The sequence below is a fragment of the Grammomys surdaster genome, unplaced genomic scaffold, assembly GCF_004785775.1.
Source record: "Grammomys surdaster isolate TR1022 unplaced genomic scaffold, NIH_TR_1.0 141, whole genome shotgun sequence".
Lineage (NCBI taxonomy): Eukaryota > Metazoa > Chordata > Mammalia > Rodentia > Muridae > Grammomys > Grammomys surdaster.
Window position 1 is genome coordinate 7,905,892 of NW_021604599.1, and position 20,333 is coordinate 7,926,224.

General features: G+C 42.1%; 2 protein-coding genes across 2 annotated transcripts in view; both read left to right on the forward strand.

Annotated features, from left to right (window-relative positions):
* Pip5k1b (phosphatidylinositol-4-phosphate 5-kinase type 1 beta) overlaps window positions 1-20,333 on the forward strand; it is a 260,298-nt gene that overhangs the window by 59,695 nt on the left and 180,270 nt on the right. The window lies entirely within an intron of this gene.
* Fam122a (family with sequence similarity 122A) lies at window positions 17,756-20,210 on the forward strand. The gene has a single exon (XM_028764090.1). The coding sequence runs from the start codon at window positions 17,812-17,814 to the stop codon at window positions 18,670-18,672; it is 861 nt and encodes a 286-aa protein (XP_028619923.1). The 5' UTR covers window positions 17,756-17,811; the 3' UTR covers window positions 18,673-20,210.

Sequence of the window (20,333 nt, forward strand, 5' to 3'; positions counted from 1 at the left end):
GAGAGAGAGAGAGAGAGAGAGAGAGAGAGAGAGAGAGAGAGAGAGAGGAGACTTTAGATGAGCTATTATAAGTAAAATGTTTCAGACAGTGCCTAACATGAGAACAGGCAGTATGTGTTAGCAGGTATTGTTGACAGGGATCATCACAATTGTATTATATACAAGGTAGAAAAAAAAATAGGGGAAGTCTGCACTGCCGATGCCAGTGAATGTTGACATAATACTGTTTGTTGGCTGGGGAAATTGTTAAAGGTTTGTTGTTATTGTTTTTTATTTGTTGTTTTGGTTTTAAGGTTCAAATTGAAGCTTTATAGATTTATAAACTTTATGTCACCAGTTTTGCAAACTTGATGAGACCTTGGTGAATCTGTTCCCACAGAACCTTTAGAGACTAAAGAAGACAAGTATTATTTTTACCCATTTGTGCTCAAAACTGAGCCATTGGCTATAATGATTAACACAGGCTGGTGTGATTCCTTCCTGAGCGTTGGTAAACTCTGATCCTGTGTGTAACATTCAGTGACTTCCTAGGGAGGGGTGAGAGTGGGATGGAAAGTGGGTGATGCTGCCTCCCTGGACCAGCTTTTCTCATCTACCCCGCACTGCTTACTGCAGGCCTGGATTGTTTTTCTGGGAGTACTAGTGGCACTCCACCTTTTCCCAAGGTCTCTTTTTATAAACATCTTTTTTTTTAACTTTTCCATGTCTAATTACTTGTTTGTGAGCATTGCCTTTGTCCCATCCCTCCCTTCAGCATGTGAGGAGGCATGGCTTCCTTGTAACTCTCTTTAAGGTGCTTGCTGTTTACAGAAGATACTTTAAGGTTTATTTTTCACCTCAACAAGAAATGGTCTCCTTGGCGTTCCTTTGCGCATTGCTTTCGGTAGACAAATTGTGGCATATTTCTGGGATTGTTTGGTTAGGAAACCCCACCACCGTGGGTGAATACACACTTATTAATTATGTAAGGTACCTTTCCATTTTCAATATCATCTTGCACTAAGCTGATTTTTTGTTTAGTTTTGCTTTTAAGACAGGGTCTCACTATATAACCCGGGCTAGCTTGAAAGTCACCCTGGAGGAAGAGAGAGAGACAGAGAGACAGAGATAAAGAGAGACACAATACACAGAAAGAGAGAGACACCAAGAGAGAGTCAGAGACAGAGAGAAAGAGGCAGAGATTTGCTTGCCTCTACCTCCTTGTGCTAAGATTAAAAGCCCTAAACTGTTGTTGTAATTATTATGTACGTGATAGTTTTACACCATTGTGTTCAGGAACCTATAGTTTAAGACTGAGTTGGGAGACAAAGCTTTGTCCTGTTAAAGCGGCTCTCTTTGTATAATAACAGCGTCTCCAAGCACTAGACCTTAGACTTCTAGACTTCGTGTAAAAGATCACAACGTTGCTTGTATGCTCTACCCAAGGTTATAAAGATGGACAAATTCAGCGTATTTATTCATCAATACACTAGTGCAAGCATGTTGGCAGATCCGAAGCCTTTGGTCTAGTTAAAGTGGAAAAAGTTCGATCTTCTATCCTCCTCTCTAGTCTGTGGTCCTAGTCCCATCTCTGAACTAAAAACATGAAAATAGCCAGAAAGTTTGATTCTTAATATTTGAAAATGTAAACAAGATTTCTTTAGTAATTTTTATTTAAAAATGCTGCAGATTTAAAGTATAATGCATGCATTTTTTTTAAAAAAAAAATAAAACTAAGCTTTTTAAAAGCAGAGAAAGCCCATGCTAATCTACCGCCTTCGGGATATGCATTCTGGGCATTGTTTTTAAGCATTTCAACCAAAAATGCTTTAATGGAATGTTACAGTCACTGCTCATTATCCTGAATTCACTTGCAGGTCATTTGTTCTTAACTGGCTTTAAAAAAAAAAAATGAAAAAGCGAGAATTCACCAAGGAATCAGTCACAATTGTTCATAACAAAAGGCGTGCTTTAAAACAAATGCTGTGAGCAGAGCTGCTTCTGGTTTTTTAATACTTCTCGCAGTACAGATGTTGGCATTGTGATGGAACAGAGCTTATCTTCTGCGCGCCTGTTCCCTGGAGCAGCTGGAGATGAGACTCTGTGAGAAGGAAATGTTGATCAGATGCTTATGTGGTAATGAGGAGTTGCAAGTGTGGCTGTGCCAGACTCAATTCTGTGCTGTGACCAAACATACTCCACCTGTATCTTTATTGGTGCGTCGTGGAGAAAAATCGTTCTTCTCTTTTATCTGAGTTGGAATAAATTTAAAGTAAACTCTAAGCAATAGCACCAAAGTTGCCTTTAAAAGTAGAAGGCATGTTTCGTTGTTTGTTTTGTCTTATAATTCTGCAGCAAAATAGGACCTACGATTTTATAAAACAAATGTAATTTATTCTGGCTGTCTTGTATATAGATAGGTACTAAGCAGTCCTGTAGAGTGATTTACTTACTGGGAAGGAACAACCAGTACATCAGAAAAACTGGCAGTCTTGAAAATGCACAATAAAAGAACAAGCTAAAAAAAAAACTTTTAGGGGGGTTTTTTGTTTGTTTGTTTTATCGTTTAACTCTCAGAATAGTGGGAGTACCAAGGTTGAGGTGAATGCATCAAGCAAGAGCTCCCAGATCATCTGTGGGATGTTGCTACTGTGGGCTTCCTCAAGGTCTTTCACCAAGCTGTGTAGTGCTTAGCTCTGATCTAGACGTTCTGACCTAAGGGATTAGTTTTTTGAAGATAATTGGATTAGTTGGGGAGTGTCATAATGGTCATTATATCAAATGTTGGGAATCCCTTAAGTTTTACTGTGGTTTATAATTGTAGTGTGGTTCTTTTATCTATTGGGTGCCTTGCAGCTATATAGAATAAGGCTGTGCAGAAAAAAATATGGTATCATATGATAACAAAATATGTATTTGTAATCTCATGGTGAGTAAAGGAGGAATGAGGCTTGTATCTACTGTAGATGTTTTAATAAATCTATAATATGACCATGCTTCATACATATTGGAATTTAAGGTATAAACCTATGTTGGTATTCGCAAGGTGTTCACAGCAGATGATGTGGAAATGGTCAGTTAGTAAGTAGTGTGTGTGTGTGTGTAGATAGATAAACACCCAGAGTGTTTCTGAGACAATACCATGGGCAGTTATTTCTGAGGAATGAGATTATTGGTAATTTTCATCTATTACTTCCTGTGTGCTTATAAATTTTTGTACTATTAACAGATATCTACAGTGAATGGAAGGGTAGCACCAGCCCTGTGGCAAGGTCAGCTTCAGTGCTGATGGAGCACAAAACACAGTCAAAGTGTGTTGATGGAGTCTAAGGGGTGAGGACTTAATCAGAACCACCACCCGTGGACCACAGCGTAGTGGAGCAATCCCCAGCACATTCGGCTAAGTTGGGAAAAGCTTGTAAATGCGTTGTGCCCTGTGCACTGGTCCAGAGGAGTGCATATGGTCTTCACATGGCCAGTTCATGTTTTGGGGATACACGTCTGATGGAACCTGTAGTGTAAGATGGGAGAACTGAATCACGAATTTCATCATTGATGGTTTTGCAATCGCTGTTATCCTGTAACCAACCAAGTATGTTGGGCTAAGCCCATTAACTTAAGAGTATTAACTTAAGTGTATTATCCTTTTTACAAAGAGTAATAGTTACTTAGTAATGTGCTGTATAGCAACTGTGCAGTATGCTTCAAAGCTATCAACAAATACTGTAAACAAGAGTTGGCAGATTATCTAACTAAAAGTACCCAAAATGTCCTTTATATCAGAGTAAAATTGGGCAAGATTAGAAAATTTTTAAAAGGAGAAGGTAAAAATGCAGAAGGACGGACTAGCTGGGAATAGAAACGCAAAGAACCAGAATGGGGCGGGGAATACAAGGGAGGGCTGGAGTGGGGGCACAATTGAGAGCAGACTGTCACGGCACATGCGTATGAAGATGCTCTGATGAAACCCATTATTTTGTTCACTATCCTAAAAAATTAATTTTTAATAATAGGAGAAGTAGGATAGGAATGTAACTTAGTGAGTAGAACAAATGCCCAGCATGCCCAAGGTCTGGGTTCCTGGTCTTCTGGAAGCAGGGATGCAACCAAAGATACTACAAGCTGCCTTGTGAACCACTGTGGAGATAGTTAGTGGTCAGTATTTCTAGAAACATTTATTTTATGAACTGACTCCCAGAAGAGAGAGGAGAATAACCAGTGACCCCCGGGGAAATGAAATAGCTATCAAAAAACTAATCTATATAGTCAAAAAGTAAGATCCACAGGGTTCAATAAATACCTCCAATGCTGATATTAAGAAGGGCAGTGATACTGCTTATAAAAGCAGGCTCTGAGACACAGGGAATAAAATACTAGAACTTTTCTGCAATAATCTGTGAATGGTCATGTTGCTATTTCACCTTTTTAAATGTGTTTTTATTGATAGCTTTGAGAATTTCATACATGCATACATTATATTTTGATCATATTCACCATTCACTCTAACTAACTCCTCCCAGGTCTACTCTTACTCCCTGGCCCCTCCCAACTTTGTGTGCCCACCTAGTCCAATCCACTACACCTGTAAAGTCCCAGGTGTGGAGCTCTTCACTGGTAAACATAGTGGACTTACCAGGGGTCACACCCATAAAGAAAACAAACTTCTCCTTTCTTGGAAGCCATCAACTGTCAACAGTTCTTCAGGAAAGGATAGAAGTTTTCTCCTGGAGCCCCCTACCTGTTCCATGTTGAAATGTTAATTAGTACTATCCAGGTCATGTGCAGGCAGCCATAGCTCACGTGAGCTCTTGAGTGCAGTGGATCTGTCATTTCTAGAAGATACTGTTTGTCTCCAATCCTCCCCACCTCTGTCTCTGATGGTCTTTCTGCCCCCTCTTCTTCAGTGGTCCCTTGGTCTTGAGAGATGGGCACGTGATGTGGATGTCTGACTTGTGACTATCCACGGACACTTGCTCTCTGCCCTGTGAATAGCTGTAAGTTTCTGTGTTAACCACTATCCACTCACATACCCTTCTTTGATGATAGTTGAGAGCTGTACTCGTCAATGGTATAGATTAGTATACCAGGGTATAGGACGATACAAATCTGTAGGGCAGTTTGATACTAAGTCTGCTAACACAAAAAGAAAAGAAAGAAAAAGAAAAATGTAGTAGATTCACTCTTGGACCTGTGAGCTCGTGAGCCGTGGTTCTTAGTCAGATGTAGAGTACTAGGCATGCGTCATCTCCAGTTCACCTTCTTCTGACTATTCTGAAAAAGACTTTCAAGTGTTGTTAATATGTCAATATGATCCTAATACCAGAAATTGACAAAGATGGTCTGTGTGGACATGTGCACTGCAGATCAATCTTTCTTATAAATATTGATGGAAAGCCTTTCAACAGTATACCATCAAATGGAATCTAGGCACTGAATAACTATGGCCAAGTTGATTCCGTCACAGGAATGAAAGTCTGGCTTGACATCAGGGAAGCTTTCCTGCATATTAAGTGGACTAAAATAGAAAAATCTGTGTGAGCATCTTAAGAGGTGCCCAGGACACTTGGCTAAAATTCAGTCACTCATTATGGCCATAGTTACCTGACTATATACTTGAAAAGGCTCCGTGAACTGGGTTCTTAAAAAGAACTTGTTTATGGCTTGTAAATTTGTCAATAAAATTAACTTTAATAGAATCACTGTATGATGACAGAAAGTATTCTGATATGTATTCCTGAATACATCAACATTTGGTAAAATTGGGGATTGGAGGGATGGCTCAGTGGGTAAGAGTTCTTGCTGCACAGGCTTAAAGACCTGAGTTCAATTCCCCAGACCCATATCAAAGTCTGATATCACCACATACAACAAGAACCAAAGCACTGGGAGTGGAGGCTGAGAGGCTAGGAAGAGATAGGGGGACCAGGATCTCAAGGGGTTGCTGGCTGGCCAACATAACTGGAACTGGGGAGGGGACAGCAAGCTCTGAGTTCAATGAGAGACTCTATCTTATTGGAGGTAAGTCTGAGAATGATAGCACAGGACACCCAATGTCCTTCCTCTGGCTTCCACTCATGTGTATCCATGTACCAGCATGCATGCACATACGCACCAAAATTTAAAATTTGGTAAAATAAAAATAAATAAAATTTGTCATTTTGGATGCTTGAAAATATCTGCAAATTATGAAATGTTTGCTTCACAAAAGGTAGTTTGTTCATGCTCAATACTATGCCCCGGTGACCACCATGGTTTTGAATTGAAATATTACTTTAAGTTTAAAATAAGATGGATGTGGAGGAGCACACCTATAATCCTAGCATGCAGAAGGAAGAAAGATCTCAAGTTTGAGGCCAGCTTAGGCTAAATGGTCAGACTCTGTCTGTCTCATTAAAAAATAATAATAAAAATAAAAAAATAAAAAGATGTCCTCAGTTTGTTCCTTCTTTCTTCTGAATTTCTCATCAGTAGAGATTTTTAGCCTGAGGTAATCTTTCTGCTCTTTGACATATTATTAAGGTCCATTGAGCCTCTAGATTTTATATTTTCTAAAAGCAATTTAAGTTTGAAGAAGGAGGCAGGTTTTTACTGCCACATCTGCTGTGTACCGTTTCTAGCTTACAGCCAGGTCTAGAAGCTGGGCACTAATTATATTTTCCCTTCACTTTTGCCAAAGAATGGGAGACATTTATGTTGACAATGAGGGAGCAGATGAGACAGAATCAGCACTCTGAAAGAAGTAGGGGTTACAATTCAAGAAAGAGAGGAAAAAGAAACCCTGCCCAGACTTGGAGACTATAGAGTCAGAGGATATGATAGGCTCCAAATAAATATTCACAACTGGCTACTGTGCCCACAATCCATCTCCTTCTGTTCTAGGTCACTTTACTTTGTCTCATTCTTATCTCTCTTACCACCAGTCACTTCTCAGACAAGAACGAGCTGAAGGAAGTCTTGTCCCTTGTCACACCCCCATGCCATTCTATGCTGCTAGTTTTCCTATGGATCCACAAGAAAATAGGAAAAGGTGTCTACCTGGAACCCAGATGGAGTTATTTTTTAAAAAAAGTTTTCTCAATCTGGTTTTGGGAAAGTGCTTCTAATGTAACCCATTTCACAGCTCCATCTGGCCTCCATCCCCATCCTCTCTGGCTTGGAGTCTTCTCTGACTGCCAGCTGGTGCCCCCAGTCTCCAGCCCATACCCAGCACCCTCATTCCTTCAGCATTCCTGCGATATTGGCAAGAGACCTTTGTCCTTTGTGTGACAAGCAACACTCCGGGGATGTATAAAGAACTCTCTGTTTGTCTCTACCTGACAAATGCTCAGAAGTCTTCCCATGCTGAGACATCCCTTCCCCCTGAGGGACCAGCCACATAGAGAGTTCTATACTATTTTGAGCTATATTCTATATAGTATAGAATAGAGTTTATTTAGGGCATGGAGAGGGGATTTGAGAGAGTAGTAGAGACCGAGAAAGACAGAAGAAGAGAGGGGGGAGGTAGGGAAGGAGGGAGAGGAGAGGAGAGGAGAGGAGAGGAGAGGAGAGGAGAGGAGAGGGAAGTAGAGGCTGGCCATGAGCATGTGGAGAGGAGAGAGAGGGAAGTAGGGAGAGAGGTGGGGAGGGGCGAGAGGACAGAGCAGGAGCAAGAAGGCAAGAGCAAGAGAGAGCAGAGTGGCAAGCAGCCCCTTTTATAGTGAGTCAGGATACCTGGCCATTGCCAGATGACTGTGAGGCGGAACTTAGGCAAAATGCTAACACACACGGCAGCTCACAACTGTTGTAACTCCTGTTTCAGAGGATCTGACACTCTCATACAGACATACATGCAGGCAAGACACCAATGTATATAAAATAAAAATAAATTATTTTTAAAAAAAGAAAACATCTGCCCCCTCAGAACATTGATTCCTTGCTGACAAACATTTGTGTAGGGGACTTCTCGTGTCTTATTTCTTTGCATGAGTCTTTATGACTGCTTTGGAATGAATATGGATTATTAAGTAGTTCATTTTGTGACTTCATTAATATTTCTTGGCTCATACCACTGCATGAACTCCTCATCTTTTTCTGATGAGATGGTTTGTTGAGACCCAGGAAAATAGCAAGTTTGAAGACTAGCTATTCATGAGGTCGATAGCAAATGATGATTCTCACTCTGCCAACATGCTCAACGCTTGGCTGCTTACCCATCTGAGACAGCTTAGGAAGCCTAAGCTCTCATCTGCACAGGAAGATAATGTTCCTGGCAATGTTGAGCAAAGGACCGAGAAGTATACCCGAAATCCTTACAAAGATACTCGGGGAGACTCTCTCTAGACCTAAGCTACCACTTTATACTCACAGTGACAATAGCACCGTGTGGTGACAAGCAGGTTCATTTTAGGGAGCGCAGGGCTGTCTAGAAGCCTCTGTGGGGAAAGGTGACTGCTGCCAAGCCTTAAGGCCTAACTTTGATGTCTAAAGCCCACAGGGTGGAAGGAGAGAAGCAGCGCCTGCTAGGTGGCTTTGACTTCCACTCCTGCGCCATGACACACATGTGCCAGAACACAAAGTAAAATGTAGTGAATAAAAAGGATTGAAAGGCAGATGAAAGAAAAATCCCTGCTATTTCCTAATAAGTGGGAAATTTGGGTGACTGAACTCCATGGGTCACAAAAGTCCATTTCCTGCTAACAAATTGAACGACAGGTTTCAAAGCCATGTCTAACTAAATTTTAGTTGTATTTATTTTGACAGTTTGTATGAATAGAAGGCATCTGAGCAGCTAGTTCAGTGGTTCTCAACCTATGGGTCTTGACCTCTTTGGGGCTGCATATCAGATATCCTGCATACAGATTCACATCACAATTCATAACAGTAGCAACATTCCAGGTATGAACTAACAATGGAATCATTTTATGGCTGGGGGATTACCACATGAGGAACTATATTAAAGGGTCTTGGCATTAGGATGGTTGAGAACCACCAGTTTAGCCCTTACTGCTTTTTATATTGCATGCGGAGTTATGTTTTGCTCAGAAGACAGCTCTGTACAAAGGCGACCACAAACCACAAGCTCTCCTCTTTCTCAGTAATAAAACCTTACTATCTTGGATAAGAAGCTCATGGTTTTGTCATCCTCTCAGCCAAAAGAATCCCTAGGTTAGGAATCCCTAAGAATTAGCCTTCTCTAGGCTTAGGAAGCTTTAGGTTGGGACATTAGCTTCGGAATTCTTGAGAACATTTTCTGTTTTCCTCAGAATATATCTTGGTTTCAGCTACTTGAAGACAAAGACATGCCTCTAGCAACAACATCAGCTATAACATTGGAATCTCCAGCTTCTTTCCCTCCTCCTCCTCCTCCTCCTCCTCCTCCTCCTCCTCCTCCTCCTCCTCTTCCTCCTCCACCGCCTCCTCCTCCTCTTTCTCCTCCTCCTCCTCCTCCTCCCCATTTCTGAAAGGCTGAGTTCAACTTGTTTGTCAGGCACTGCCAAATGTGTGTATCCCTTTGCAATGTGTCCTATGCTGAGGACAGTGATGTGACAGGCAGTAATTCAAAGGAGGGTTTTAAATGAATAAATAAGAATAAGCCTCTGGGATTAGTCCCAATTGAAAAGTTCAGCGCTACCAGGGAAGGTTGCATTGCTGCAGGGGATTAACAAATGGCTGGCTGTGGGGAACAGCATTCATGATCCAGCCACATTCTGAGTGATGGACAGCCTCAGCCCTGTACCACCCATCTTTCCTGCAACACTCAGGCGCAGAATGGGGGTTGTAAAAGCATGGTTTTGCCCATTTTCCCTTCTTAGAAACGCTCTGTTACATGAGTCCTTTGATTCATACCTAAGCCACAGAAAAGGCCTGGCTTTAAAAATTGTTACAGTCTGGGGGAAGAAGATGAAGAGAGAGACTTCCTTCCATAAATCAGACTAAGAGGAGAAAACAGAAGTCCTCTGGGTAGTGAAAGAATAGAGCAGGATCACTCTGTGATCAAGGCACAGAGTTAACAAAGAGAAACCTGTTTGTATAGGGCCTTTACTGTCTGCAAGCCTATAATTGACACCCTGTTATTTGATCCTACAACAAAGGGTTTGTGCCCCCATTTCACAAATGAGAAAAGTGTATCCTAAAGAATTCACCAGGTAGATGCAAGATCATAGTGCTGGAAGTATAATAATCATCAGATTTCAGGTTTGGTCCTTTCTTTGATTACAGTCCTACTGAGTGCTAATTTATGGAGATTGTATAGAAAATTTCTAAACACCCATGTGTTAATCAGCCTCCTCCTGCTATAGCAGAAGTCCTGAGGCAGTCAACTTCAAAAGAGGAAAAGTTTATTTGGGTTTATAATTTTGAAGGCTCCAGTCCATAAACATTTGGCCTTGTATTTGGAAGCAGTGTACCAAGAGATTGGTGTTTCACAGTCCTTTCAAGGGTACAATCCTCAGTGACTTAAAACCTCCCTCCTCAGGCCTCACCTTCAAAGGCTTCCCTACCTCTCATAAGAATGCCCATGATCTGGAAGGCCCAAGTGTATGTGTACAAACAGGGTCTCAGACTTTCGAACATTTTTGTTTTATTAACTTTACATTATATATTACTTAAAATCTATCCGTTCTTCTTACTTTATATTGTTTGAAAGTGATGGTGTGTGTTTTTTTTTCTCTTTTTGGCAATTGTACTGAGTCTTGCAAGGGATAGTAAAGAAATAAGCATATACCTATGGAAAATAAGATCGATTATAAACTTGGATTATGACCTAGGAGGAGTTCAAAGCCAAAAAGAAGGTACCAAAAGATACCTGAGAACAAGATGCTTCAACCCCATTTCCTATTCTACCTTAAAGATTCAAAACGACAACAACAAAAACAAAGAGTAGGAATTTAAAAGTATTTAAAACCTTTTAACTACTTTCCTGATATTCTGCCCTGAAAACAAAAAAAAAAAACAGAAAGCAACTACTATTCACATCTGTTTACATGAACCTGGCTGAAAGTATGAACTCTGTCTTTGCTGGGACCATTTATAGTTAGAAAGCATTTATAGGTAGAAGCCTCTACCTTTTCCATCCTGAAGCCTCGACCTTTTCCAGCCTTGAACATTTTCTATGTGGATATGGCTTTTAGGTGTTATTAAAATGTAAGCTGAGAAGGGGCTGAATGTCCATATCCCCTTGGTAAATTCCTTTTTGCTATTATTTTAATAGTTGGTAGGTTAGAGTTAGTCTTTTGAAGGTACACTCCATGGACTCCTCAATAATGTAGAGTGGGGTGGCTGGTAAATTTGAGAGACAAATCCCTTTCCTCATGATATAAGTTTTTGGTAGTTAGACTTATGACACTGTATACACCTATATCCAATCTCACCCATGCTTAAACAGTCGTCAATGAGTTCTTTCAATGCTAGTTTAATTGCTCCATTTTGAATTGTGCTGTGAGGTACTACTACCAAGACAACACAAGCAACATGGCTCAAACACAATACAGGAAGCTTGCAGTGGAGACAGCTGTCTCCCTTCGTGCTTTCTCAGAGGTAGTCATCTATGGAGCACTGAGGGAGAATGGTCAATGCCAGCTCCTCTTTGGGTGTTCTATAAATGGTCCCACCAAAGCTTTAGGACTTTGTGAGGCCGCTGGAGCCTGGGTGCTTGAGGCCTCAGGTAAATGTAGCTTCAGGGGGTATGTTTCTGTTTGCTTCCTGCCTACTATCAAGGACAGAAAGCTGATCTTTCACCCATACCACTTCACAGGGATGGAAATGACATTCTGAAAATTTAGCGTTAGAGCTGAGGTTAATGTCCACACAAAATATCTTGCTTCCCAGGAAGTGTGTTCATATCCTTGTTCTATTCTTTCCATCTCTATTACATTTAGTCCTTGTGTTTCTTGCCGTGTTGACATTTTGAGATCCAATTCCATACATACTGAAACATAAATTTCGAGTATCTGATACATGTTTACTACATATATGCACACCTTGTCTTGAATTCACAGATCATAGTGTAGGGGAATCATCTGTGTTTCTCCTAGTCACAACTAAGTACAGTCATTATTATATCATATAACTGGTTTGGGTTACTCTGAACACCATAAGAACATAACCATACTAGTTTGGTGACACAGGCCTTTAATCCTGCCACTGGTGAGGCAGGGGCAGTCAGGCAGATCTCTGTAAGTTTGAGGTTTGTATGGTCTACATAGTGAGTTCAATTTGAGGCTTGTGTGGTCTACATAGTGAGTTCCAAGCCAGCCAAGACTACATAGAAAAACCCTGTTTCAAAACAAATATGGCAATAGAGCATGTACTGGGCTTGAATTCTTCCACGCAGGATCATGCTGTGACTCAAACACCTTCTGAGTAAAGGATGCCATTGCGGAAGCTATGTATCCATTCATCTGTGGGTATCTTGGTGGTTTTTGTACTTGGGATTATTAAAAACAGTGAATCAGGAAGATTCTTATGTTTTTTAGTAGAACTCAACACTCATTTCTCTTTGGTTTTCCATATGATGGCTGCCTTCCTCCTCCTCCTCCTCCTCCTCTTCCTCCTCCTCCTCCTCCTCTTCCTCCTCCTCCTCTTCTTCCTCCTCTTCCGGAAGTACATATATTTTTATACTAACAGTTTTTTCCTAAATCGTTTTACCAGTTAACACTAAGCTCCTGTATTTTCAGATTACAGTTTTCTTTTGCTTTAGATTAGTGATGCCAGTTAAAGTGAGATGTTGAGATATTTGCTACCCACCTCAGATTGTATACATAAACATACGTGTGTTTACATTCCCCATTTATTTGATACAGATCGAGAGGTAGAAATTTGCTTTGCCATATGCCGAAAGGCTTAACAGTGAAAAATGCTCCAGAAATGAAAAGCCATCCATTACTTTTTAAAAATCTAATATTAATCACATTACGTTTACTGAAGAGACGTCTAGTTTATGGTGTAGAGGAGAGCCTGAATCTTAACTCTACACATTTAATTCTGATATTTAATTCTTGGTGAAACCAGAAGGGCTGTTTGACTGGGGCTTGGTCCCTTCGATTCTTCCTCTGGCACAATTCATTTGCAACAGTTTGAATTGCATTTTATGGCTTTGATTTTCTCTAATTTGTTCTTGATTGCTTTGAGAGGAAGCAGTAACTCAATATACTAAACTCTGCTTAGAATCTTCAGTACTAAGCATTTTAATTCTGTCAAGTGTGTGTCAGCAGAAGGTTGAAAAGAGATGGAACCACAGGGTTCCAGTTTATTAGGTTACATAATGGTTCATTCAAATAACTTACCTGTGTGGGCCGGAGGGCAGTATAACTAAGAATGATATTCCTGGTATTAGAAAAAGACCTCTAAAGTAGGAAGTACCTAGGATCAATCTAGAAAAGCCTGTTAGGCTAGATTTCCAAATAACAGTCTTTGCTTCCCTCTTGGACAGACTCACATTAGTTCATTCATTCATTCTTTATCATTCATTCATACAATGGTTCAACAAACTGAATAGTCTGTGGCAAGCCATGCTCTTGATACTGGGCACACAGCCCAGAACAAATCTGGTTTTGTTCATAAGGAACTTACATTTTTAGATGTGGAAGAGGCAAGAAAACATAGACATAGGAATAGAGATTAGAGTGAGCTAGAAGTAAGGATAGAGAGATCACGTGGTACTCCCAGAGGAAATAAAAACAGGGTAAGAGGACTAGAAATGCAGGCTGAGTGCTTCAAAGTCCTACTGCTTTTTCTTTTTTTTTTTTTTAAATGTCAGAGAGCATCTCAGTCAGTGTCACTTGTGTAATTGTGCAAGGAACAGAGCAGTGTGGATGTTCACTAGAGGAAGCCATCCAAGAGAGTTCTGGGCAGTATCTAGATGAACTTCAGGGCAAACTCTGTGTTCGAGTTTGGAAGGTCTGGGTTGGGGAGGGGTCAGCAGGGGGGCAGAGAATCATCAGAGAAACCATGGGCCATTGAATGATCTTAGCCTTTTTCAAAAGAACAGACAAAATCCAAGGATTGGGAATAAGAAAGCAAAGATTCAATTGTTCCAAAAAGATTATCATGAAAGTTTGGTAGAGTGGACTGTAGGGGAAAGGCGTGGAATGAAAACAAGTTGGGAACTCTAACTGGTATGTTCAGGTAGAAAACAAATGGCATAGGTGTTTTATTTTGTAGGATTATCACAATCACTGTACTTTAACAACATCAATACATGGACATCAGACATGTGTAAATAATGACAAGCTTATTAATAATAATTAGTAATCTCCTAGAGATATCTATGTCTTCCTTTTTATGGACCCCTTCTCTCTCTCCTTCATCCCTCTCTCCCACCCCCCTGCTGTTTTAATGTACTATTCTTGCAGACATCCACACCTGACAGGCCTAAACTTTGGTCACTTGTGACTTCTCCCTCTTCATCCTGGGTGGAAAGGTGGCTCCTGCTATCCCCAGTTTTGATTTCAGAGCATCTCTCTGTCTCAAAGTTAACCATCAATTCTCCTACACTCCATGTGAAATTCATCAAGAGCAGCATCTTAAATTGAGATCTTGATTTGAATGGGTTCAGGCCTTTGTTCTTACATATACTGGCAATTGGACCTCTTAAGGGTTTTTTTTGTTGTTTTTGTTTGGTTTTTTGACAAATGTCCCTCTCTAACAATATCAATACTATTTTGTAGCATAAAACTCACAGACCAGTATTTATTAAACTGCAGTAAGTAGAAAGTGTGATTTTGGAGTGCTGAAATGAATGGGAGCGAATGGTACTTAAAAACATTGGTTGGGCCGGGCGGTGGTGGCGCACGCCTTTAATCCCAGCACTTGGGAGGCAGAGGCAGGCGGATTTCTGAGTTCGAGGCCAGCCTGGTCTACCGAGTGAGTTCCAGGACAGCCAGGGCTACACAGAGAAACCCTGTCTCAAAAAAACCAAAAAAAAAAAAAAAAAAAAACATTGGTTGGTTCCCCCACTTTGAAACATGTGCAGTTCCTACCATGGCTCTCAGTGTGTTGTCCTTGTCAGAATCTGAGCAGCCCCTACTACCTCCCATGTTAAATATAGATACTTCTGCCAGGCGGTGACAGCTCCATCCTCAGACTCCATCTTTTCCCCATTATTCTTCTTCAGGTCCTTCATCTATTAGTCAAGCTCACTGTGCTTCCTCACCTGCTACTTCGCTATAAAGTGTCAGCCATTAAAATGCTACCTGCCCTGCAGATCCTGCCTTCTACCACTGCCTTTACAATACCAATACGCAAATGACTTCTCTGAGCGCTGAAGTGTCATTGCACTTAGAGGCAGCAGAAAGCATGCAAAGGAAGGCCTTGTACCCACCGAGGCCTGGTTCTCTATGGGTGTTACTAAATCTCTGGTTTTCTCTGCAAATTGGCATCAATAATAATACCTACCCTGTGGTGCTGTTATGGGGCAGGATTTAATGGGATATGGCATCGTGTAAATTAGTTCTGTAACAGGTATGTATAGTTAACATTATTTTATCTTTAAAAAAGGATCCATATTTAGTTAGATCTTCAATTAAAACCTGTTTGAGACCAAGTGGAAAGACAAATGGACAGGAGACTTGGCTTCAAGTGTTGGTTCCCACCACTAACAAGCTCTGCAGTGCTGAATGACACTGGCCTCTTTATCTTACCTTCTTCAGCTGAAAAACAAATTATTAGTTCAAAGTTACCAGATTTATATCTATACTTCCTCAGGCCTACTGTACTGGCTGGTTTTGTGTGTCAACTTGACACAAGCTGGAGTATCACAGAAAGAAGCTTCAGTTGAGGAAATGCCTCCATGAGATTCAGCTGTAAGGCATTTTCTCAGTGACCAAGGGGTGGGGGGGGGTACGTTGTGGGTGGTGCCATCCCTGGGCTGGTAGTCTTGGGTTCCATAAGAAGGCTGAGCAAGCCAGGGGAAGCAAGTCAGCAAGTAACATCCCTCCATGGCCTCTGCTTCAGCTCCTGCTTTCGGACCTGCTAGAATTCCAGTCCTGACTTCCTTTGGTGATGAACAGCAACTGGAAGTGTAAGCTGAATAAGCCCTTTCCTCCCCAGCTTGCATCTTGGTCATGCTATTTTGCAGGAACAGAAACCCTAAGACACCCACTAAAACTGAACTCTTAGCCCGGTGTACCCTTCCTATCTGACATTACCATCTAAATTACCTATTTCTTTGAACACCGAAATTTAATCTATTGGCAAATCTTAGTGGTTGAACCCCAGATCACATCGGTGGACCCACTTCTCCCCATTCACTACTGCTACAACCCTACCCCAGAACTCTGCTCTCTGGAGCAGCTTCCTACTCTTATCTTTTGGCCTCCACTCTTGCCTCTGGCCTTCTTTCATCTCATTCCACATAGGCAGACTGGTATTTAAAGCACAAGCTAGGATGAGAGTGGCACTGTATGCCCTTCCTGCTATTTCCTTCTGGGCTGAGGTGAATTACTGGAGCCCAGAAGTTTGAGATTAGCCCAAGCAACGACTTAGTAAGAGTCCATCTCAAACCATAACAGATAAGCAAAGCACAAGGCTATTATTCCCCTAACACTGCTCAGTGGCTTCTCATCATAGGATTAGGTGCTCAGTCCTTTGCCCTCTAAGGTCACTGGCTCTGCCTTGCTTTTTCTTTTCCTGTTCCTCCCTAGACTCGTGGATATTTTGGCCCTTAGCATTGGCTAGAACGGCCCTGCCCCAACTTCCCACAGTCCACAGGATTTGTCATTTACAACTGAACTCTGCCCAACTGCCCCTTAACGTCTATCGTAGTGCTCGACCACACCGTCCCACTTTTACCCCCAAAGACTTACCACCAAAAGTCCCCTATTTTGTCATATCCGACTCCCACCCAGTAGAAACTGAATGTCCTCACACAAGTCCCATTTCCTAGCACAGTACCTGGTAGCAAGTAGGTATACCCGGATAGGAGACTTGACTGAATAAATGAACAAATACAGTTCCTCTTTTAATGAGATACAAAGTTTTGTGTCTTATTTTTTTTTTCTTTCATTGAATTCCCATACCGAGTGAATGGGACTCGGCGCATGGCTAGCGGCAGAAATATAACAACATTAAAAAATATCACAAAGCTTCTTCCTCCCAACCGCCTTAAGTCTACTATTCTCTCCCTTGTCCCTCCCAGATTCTGCCGTAGTATAAATTACAGCCCTCTTTGGCCTTTTCCCTGTAGGTTCTAATCCCATGTCTTATTCTTCAGACCTCGGTCAAAGGTTCGAACAGTTAGCTGCTACCGTAGCCCTTCTACGCTTCCTTGAGAATGCCTGGGAGTTTTTATTGTCCTCAAGCCCAGAACCTGCTCTTGTCCACCATCAGGCTAACAACCGTCTCCTCCTGGTTCCCGTCTGCCACCTAGCTGGGTAGCAGTGGCTTCTTGCTTCCAGGACAGTTTTACAAAGCGCCGCTGTTGCCTCCTTTAGACTTCAGTAACCTGTGCCTCTGGGAACCAGACTAGGCCAGGCTATCATGAAGCCCCACATCACCAAGGGCCTGTCTTTCTGAGCTCATACATGCTTCATAAACATAGACTTGTGAGTGCCCTGGCCTCTATAACCTGCCTTCCCGCGAGCCCGCGCCCAGTGACTATTTGCGGAAGGAACGAACAGAGGAGTCGCCCAACCACTGCTCGCCCCTTCCCCGCCGCGTCGCCACAGCAATGACGCATTAGGCTAGCGCCGCGAGAACGGGCGTGTCAGGGCGCCTGCGCGAAAAGGAACGCATGCGCAGAGGAGAGAGCCCGCTGACAGATTCTCGAAGGCGGCGGCGGCGGCGGCGGCCTTGGGCCGCGGGGAATGGGAGTCCCAGGGCCCTGACTGAGCACCGCCCCCGCCTCCCTGCCGCGACATGGCTCAGGAGAAGATGGAGCTGGACCTGGAGCTGCCCGCGGGCACGGGCGCGAGCCCGGCGGAGGGCGGCGGCCCAGGCGGCGGGGGCCTCCGGAGGTCTAACAGCGCCCCCCTGATCCACGGCCTCAGCGACTCCTCGCCGGTGTTCCAGGCCGAGGCGCCCAGCGCCAGGCGGAACAGCACGACGTTCCCGAGCCGCCACGGCCTGCTGCTCCCGGCCTCGCCGGTCCGAATGCACAGCAGCCGCCTGCACCAGATCAAACAGGAGGAGGGCATGGACCTGATCAACCGAGAGACGGTCCACGAGCGCGAGGTGCAGACCGCAATGCAGATAAGCCACTCCTGGGAGGAAAGTTTCAGCCTGAGTGACAACGACGTGGAGAAATCCGCCTCCCCAAAGCGCATCGATTTCATTCCGGTGTCTCCAGCACCGTCACCCACCCGGGGAATTGGGAAGCAGTGTTTTTCACCGTCCTTGCAAAGTTTTGTGAGTAGCAACGGATTGCCTCCAAGTCCAATTCCCAGCCCAACCACCCGATTTACCACCCGGAGAAGCCAGAGTCCCATCAACTGCATTAGACCAAGTGTTCTTGGACCATTGAAAAGAAAATGTGAAATGGAAACTGATTATCAGCCAAAGAGATTTTTCCAGGGCATCACCAACATGCTTTCTTCTGACGTTGCACAGCTGTCAGACCCCGGTGTGTGTGTATCTTCCGATACCCTGGATGGAAACAGCAGCAGTGCCGGATCTTCTTGTAACTCACCAGCGAAAGTCAGCACTACCACCGACTCTCCTGTGTCGCCTGCCCAAGCAGCCTCCCCCTTTATTCCAGTAGATGAACTTTCCTCAAAGTGACTCACTCGTCTTGAATCCCCCTCCCACAATGGAGAGACAAAAAAAAAAAATCAAGTTAGAGCAAGCACTGAACTTTGTCGATTACGTTGAAGCTGTTTCCTATTTGACTCTTCCCTCTTTTTGGAAATTCCTAAAATGTTATTCTAGAGAATTTCTATGTCAGGTTCCTGCGAACACCCTTGAATTCAGTGTAGTAATATTTTCGGACTTTTTATCAATAAGTGTGTTGAAGCATACATTTTACGCTGCTAATATGTCTAAATACATATGTTATCCCTTGATTTTTTAAATAATTGAGAGCTCTATTTATTTATGGGATTATTAAGTTCTGATGAAAATATAAATGTTGAATTTCAGTTTAGTAAACTGATGTTTTAAAATTCCATAGTTCATGGCACACTAATTTTTGGTGTTTTTCAATGGTTGCTATTTTCCATCTATTGAAGAACTTACCTACTTACAGCATGAAAAAATAATATGCTAGTCATATCAGTCCATTGGTTGTCTAGTTTGCCCAGGAGCCCTTGGATGTTTAATGTCCTAGGCAGAAAGGTAAATGGGAGGGAAAACAACAAAAGGAGAAATAACACTTTGCAGCAAATATTTTAAAATTAAAAAGTATATAAAAGTAAATATTTAAGGACATTTTCTAACAATTTTCATAGTAACTCTAGTAAATCACACTAATATAAGTACAAAAATGAAAAGTTTCTTTTTGAAAACACTTTTAACCAGAAAGTGCATTCTTGTGGGTATAATCCTAAACATGCAATGGGACAGTGCCTTGTAGTCTTAGCTCACATTAGACAGGCGAAGCCAAGGCCCTTGCTGCCATTTCAAATTTAACGTTTGTGAAATGTAAGCGTGAGAGAAGCACCATGAAGTATTGGGAGAACACCCAGACAGACGGTACTCTCTCAATCCTTGATAGACTTAAAGCTATCCAATCACGTCTCAATTCTTAAAATTCTTGCCAATGAGAAGCCAGAGCAGCATGTGGCTGCTTTTTTGCTCTGCCCATCTGTCACTTTTCTTCTTTTCCCTTGCTCAGGAAGGAAGCAGTTGTTTCCTTGCCAACAGGTACTTCCTACCTCCCACCAGGCCAGGGCATGGTTAGATAAAGGTACCTCTGACTTGGATTTCTAACAGCATGATACATCTCTGTGGTTGGAGTTATATTAATAGCATTGGAAATGTTAGTTAAAGGCCGATTATGTGCAGGAGATCAGTGGACAGTCACATCCATAAATCATTACTTAGGTTTTCTTAAAGGTAGAAGTAAGGGGTGCTTTTCTTTTACAATTAACAGCAAATGCTTTTTATATTATACTTCTTTACAATACTTCATCTATCTTAGAAAGGTAAGACAGACAGATTGAATTAATAACAGACCAAAAGGAAAAGGTTAAAAAACAAACTATTTTAAGAAAGACCATGACAAAAATTCCTACTTAACTTTTTTAAGTTGTCACCTACAAACTTTAACAATTATGTGGAATTTTTACAACTATGAGAATAAATGGAACTGGTCAACTATTGACAGTTGCATCAAGTTTCAGTGAATTGACATCAAGGGTAAGATTGTATCTATGTCTAACATTTTGGGGTAATACTCTGCTTGTGCTTCCATCCTCTGTTTCTCAGTTTAAATCTACATATCC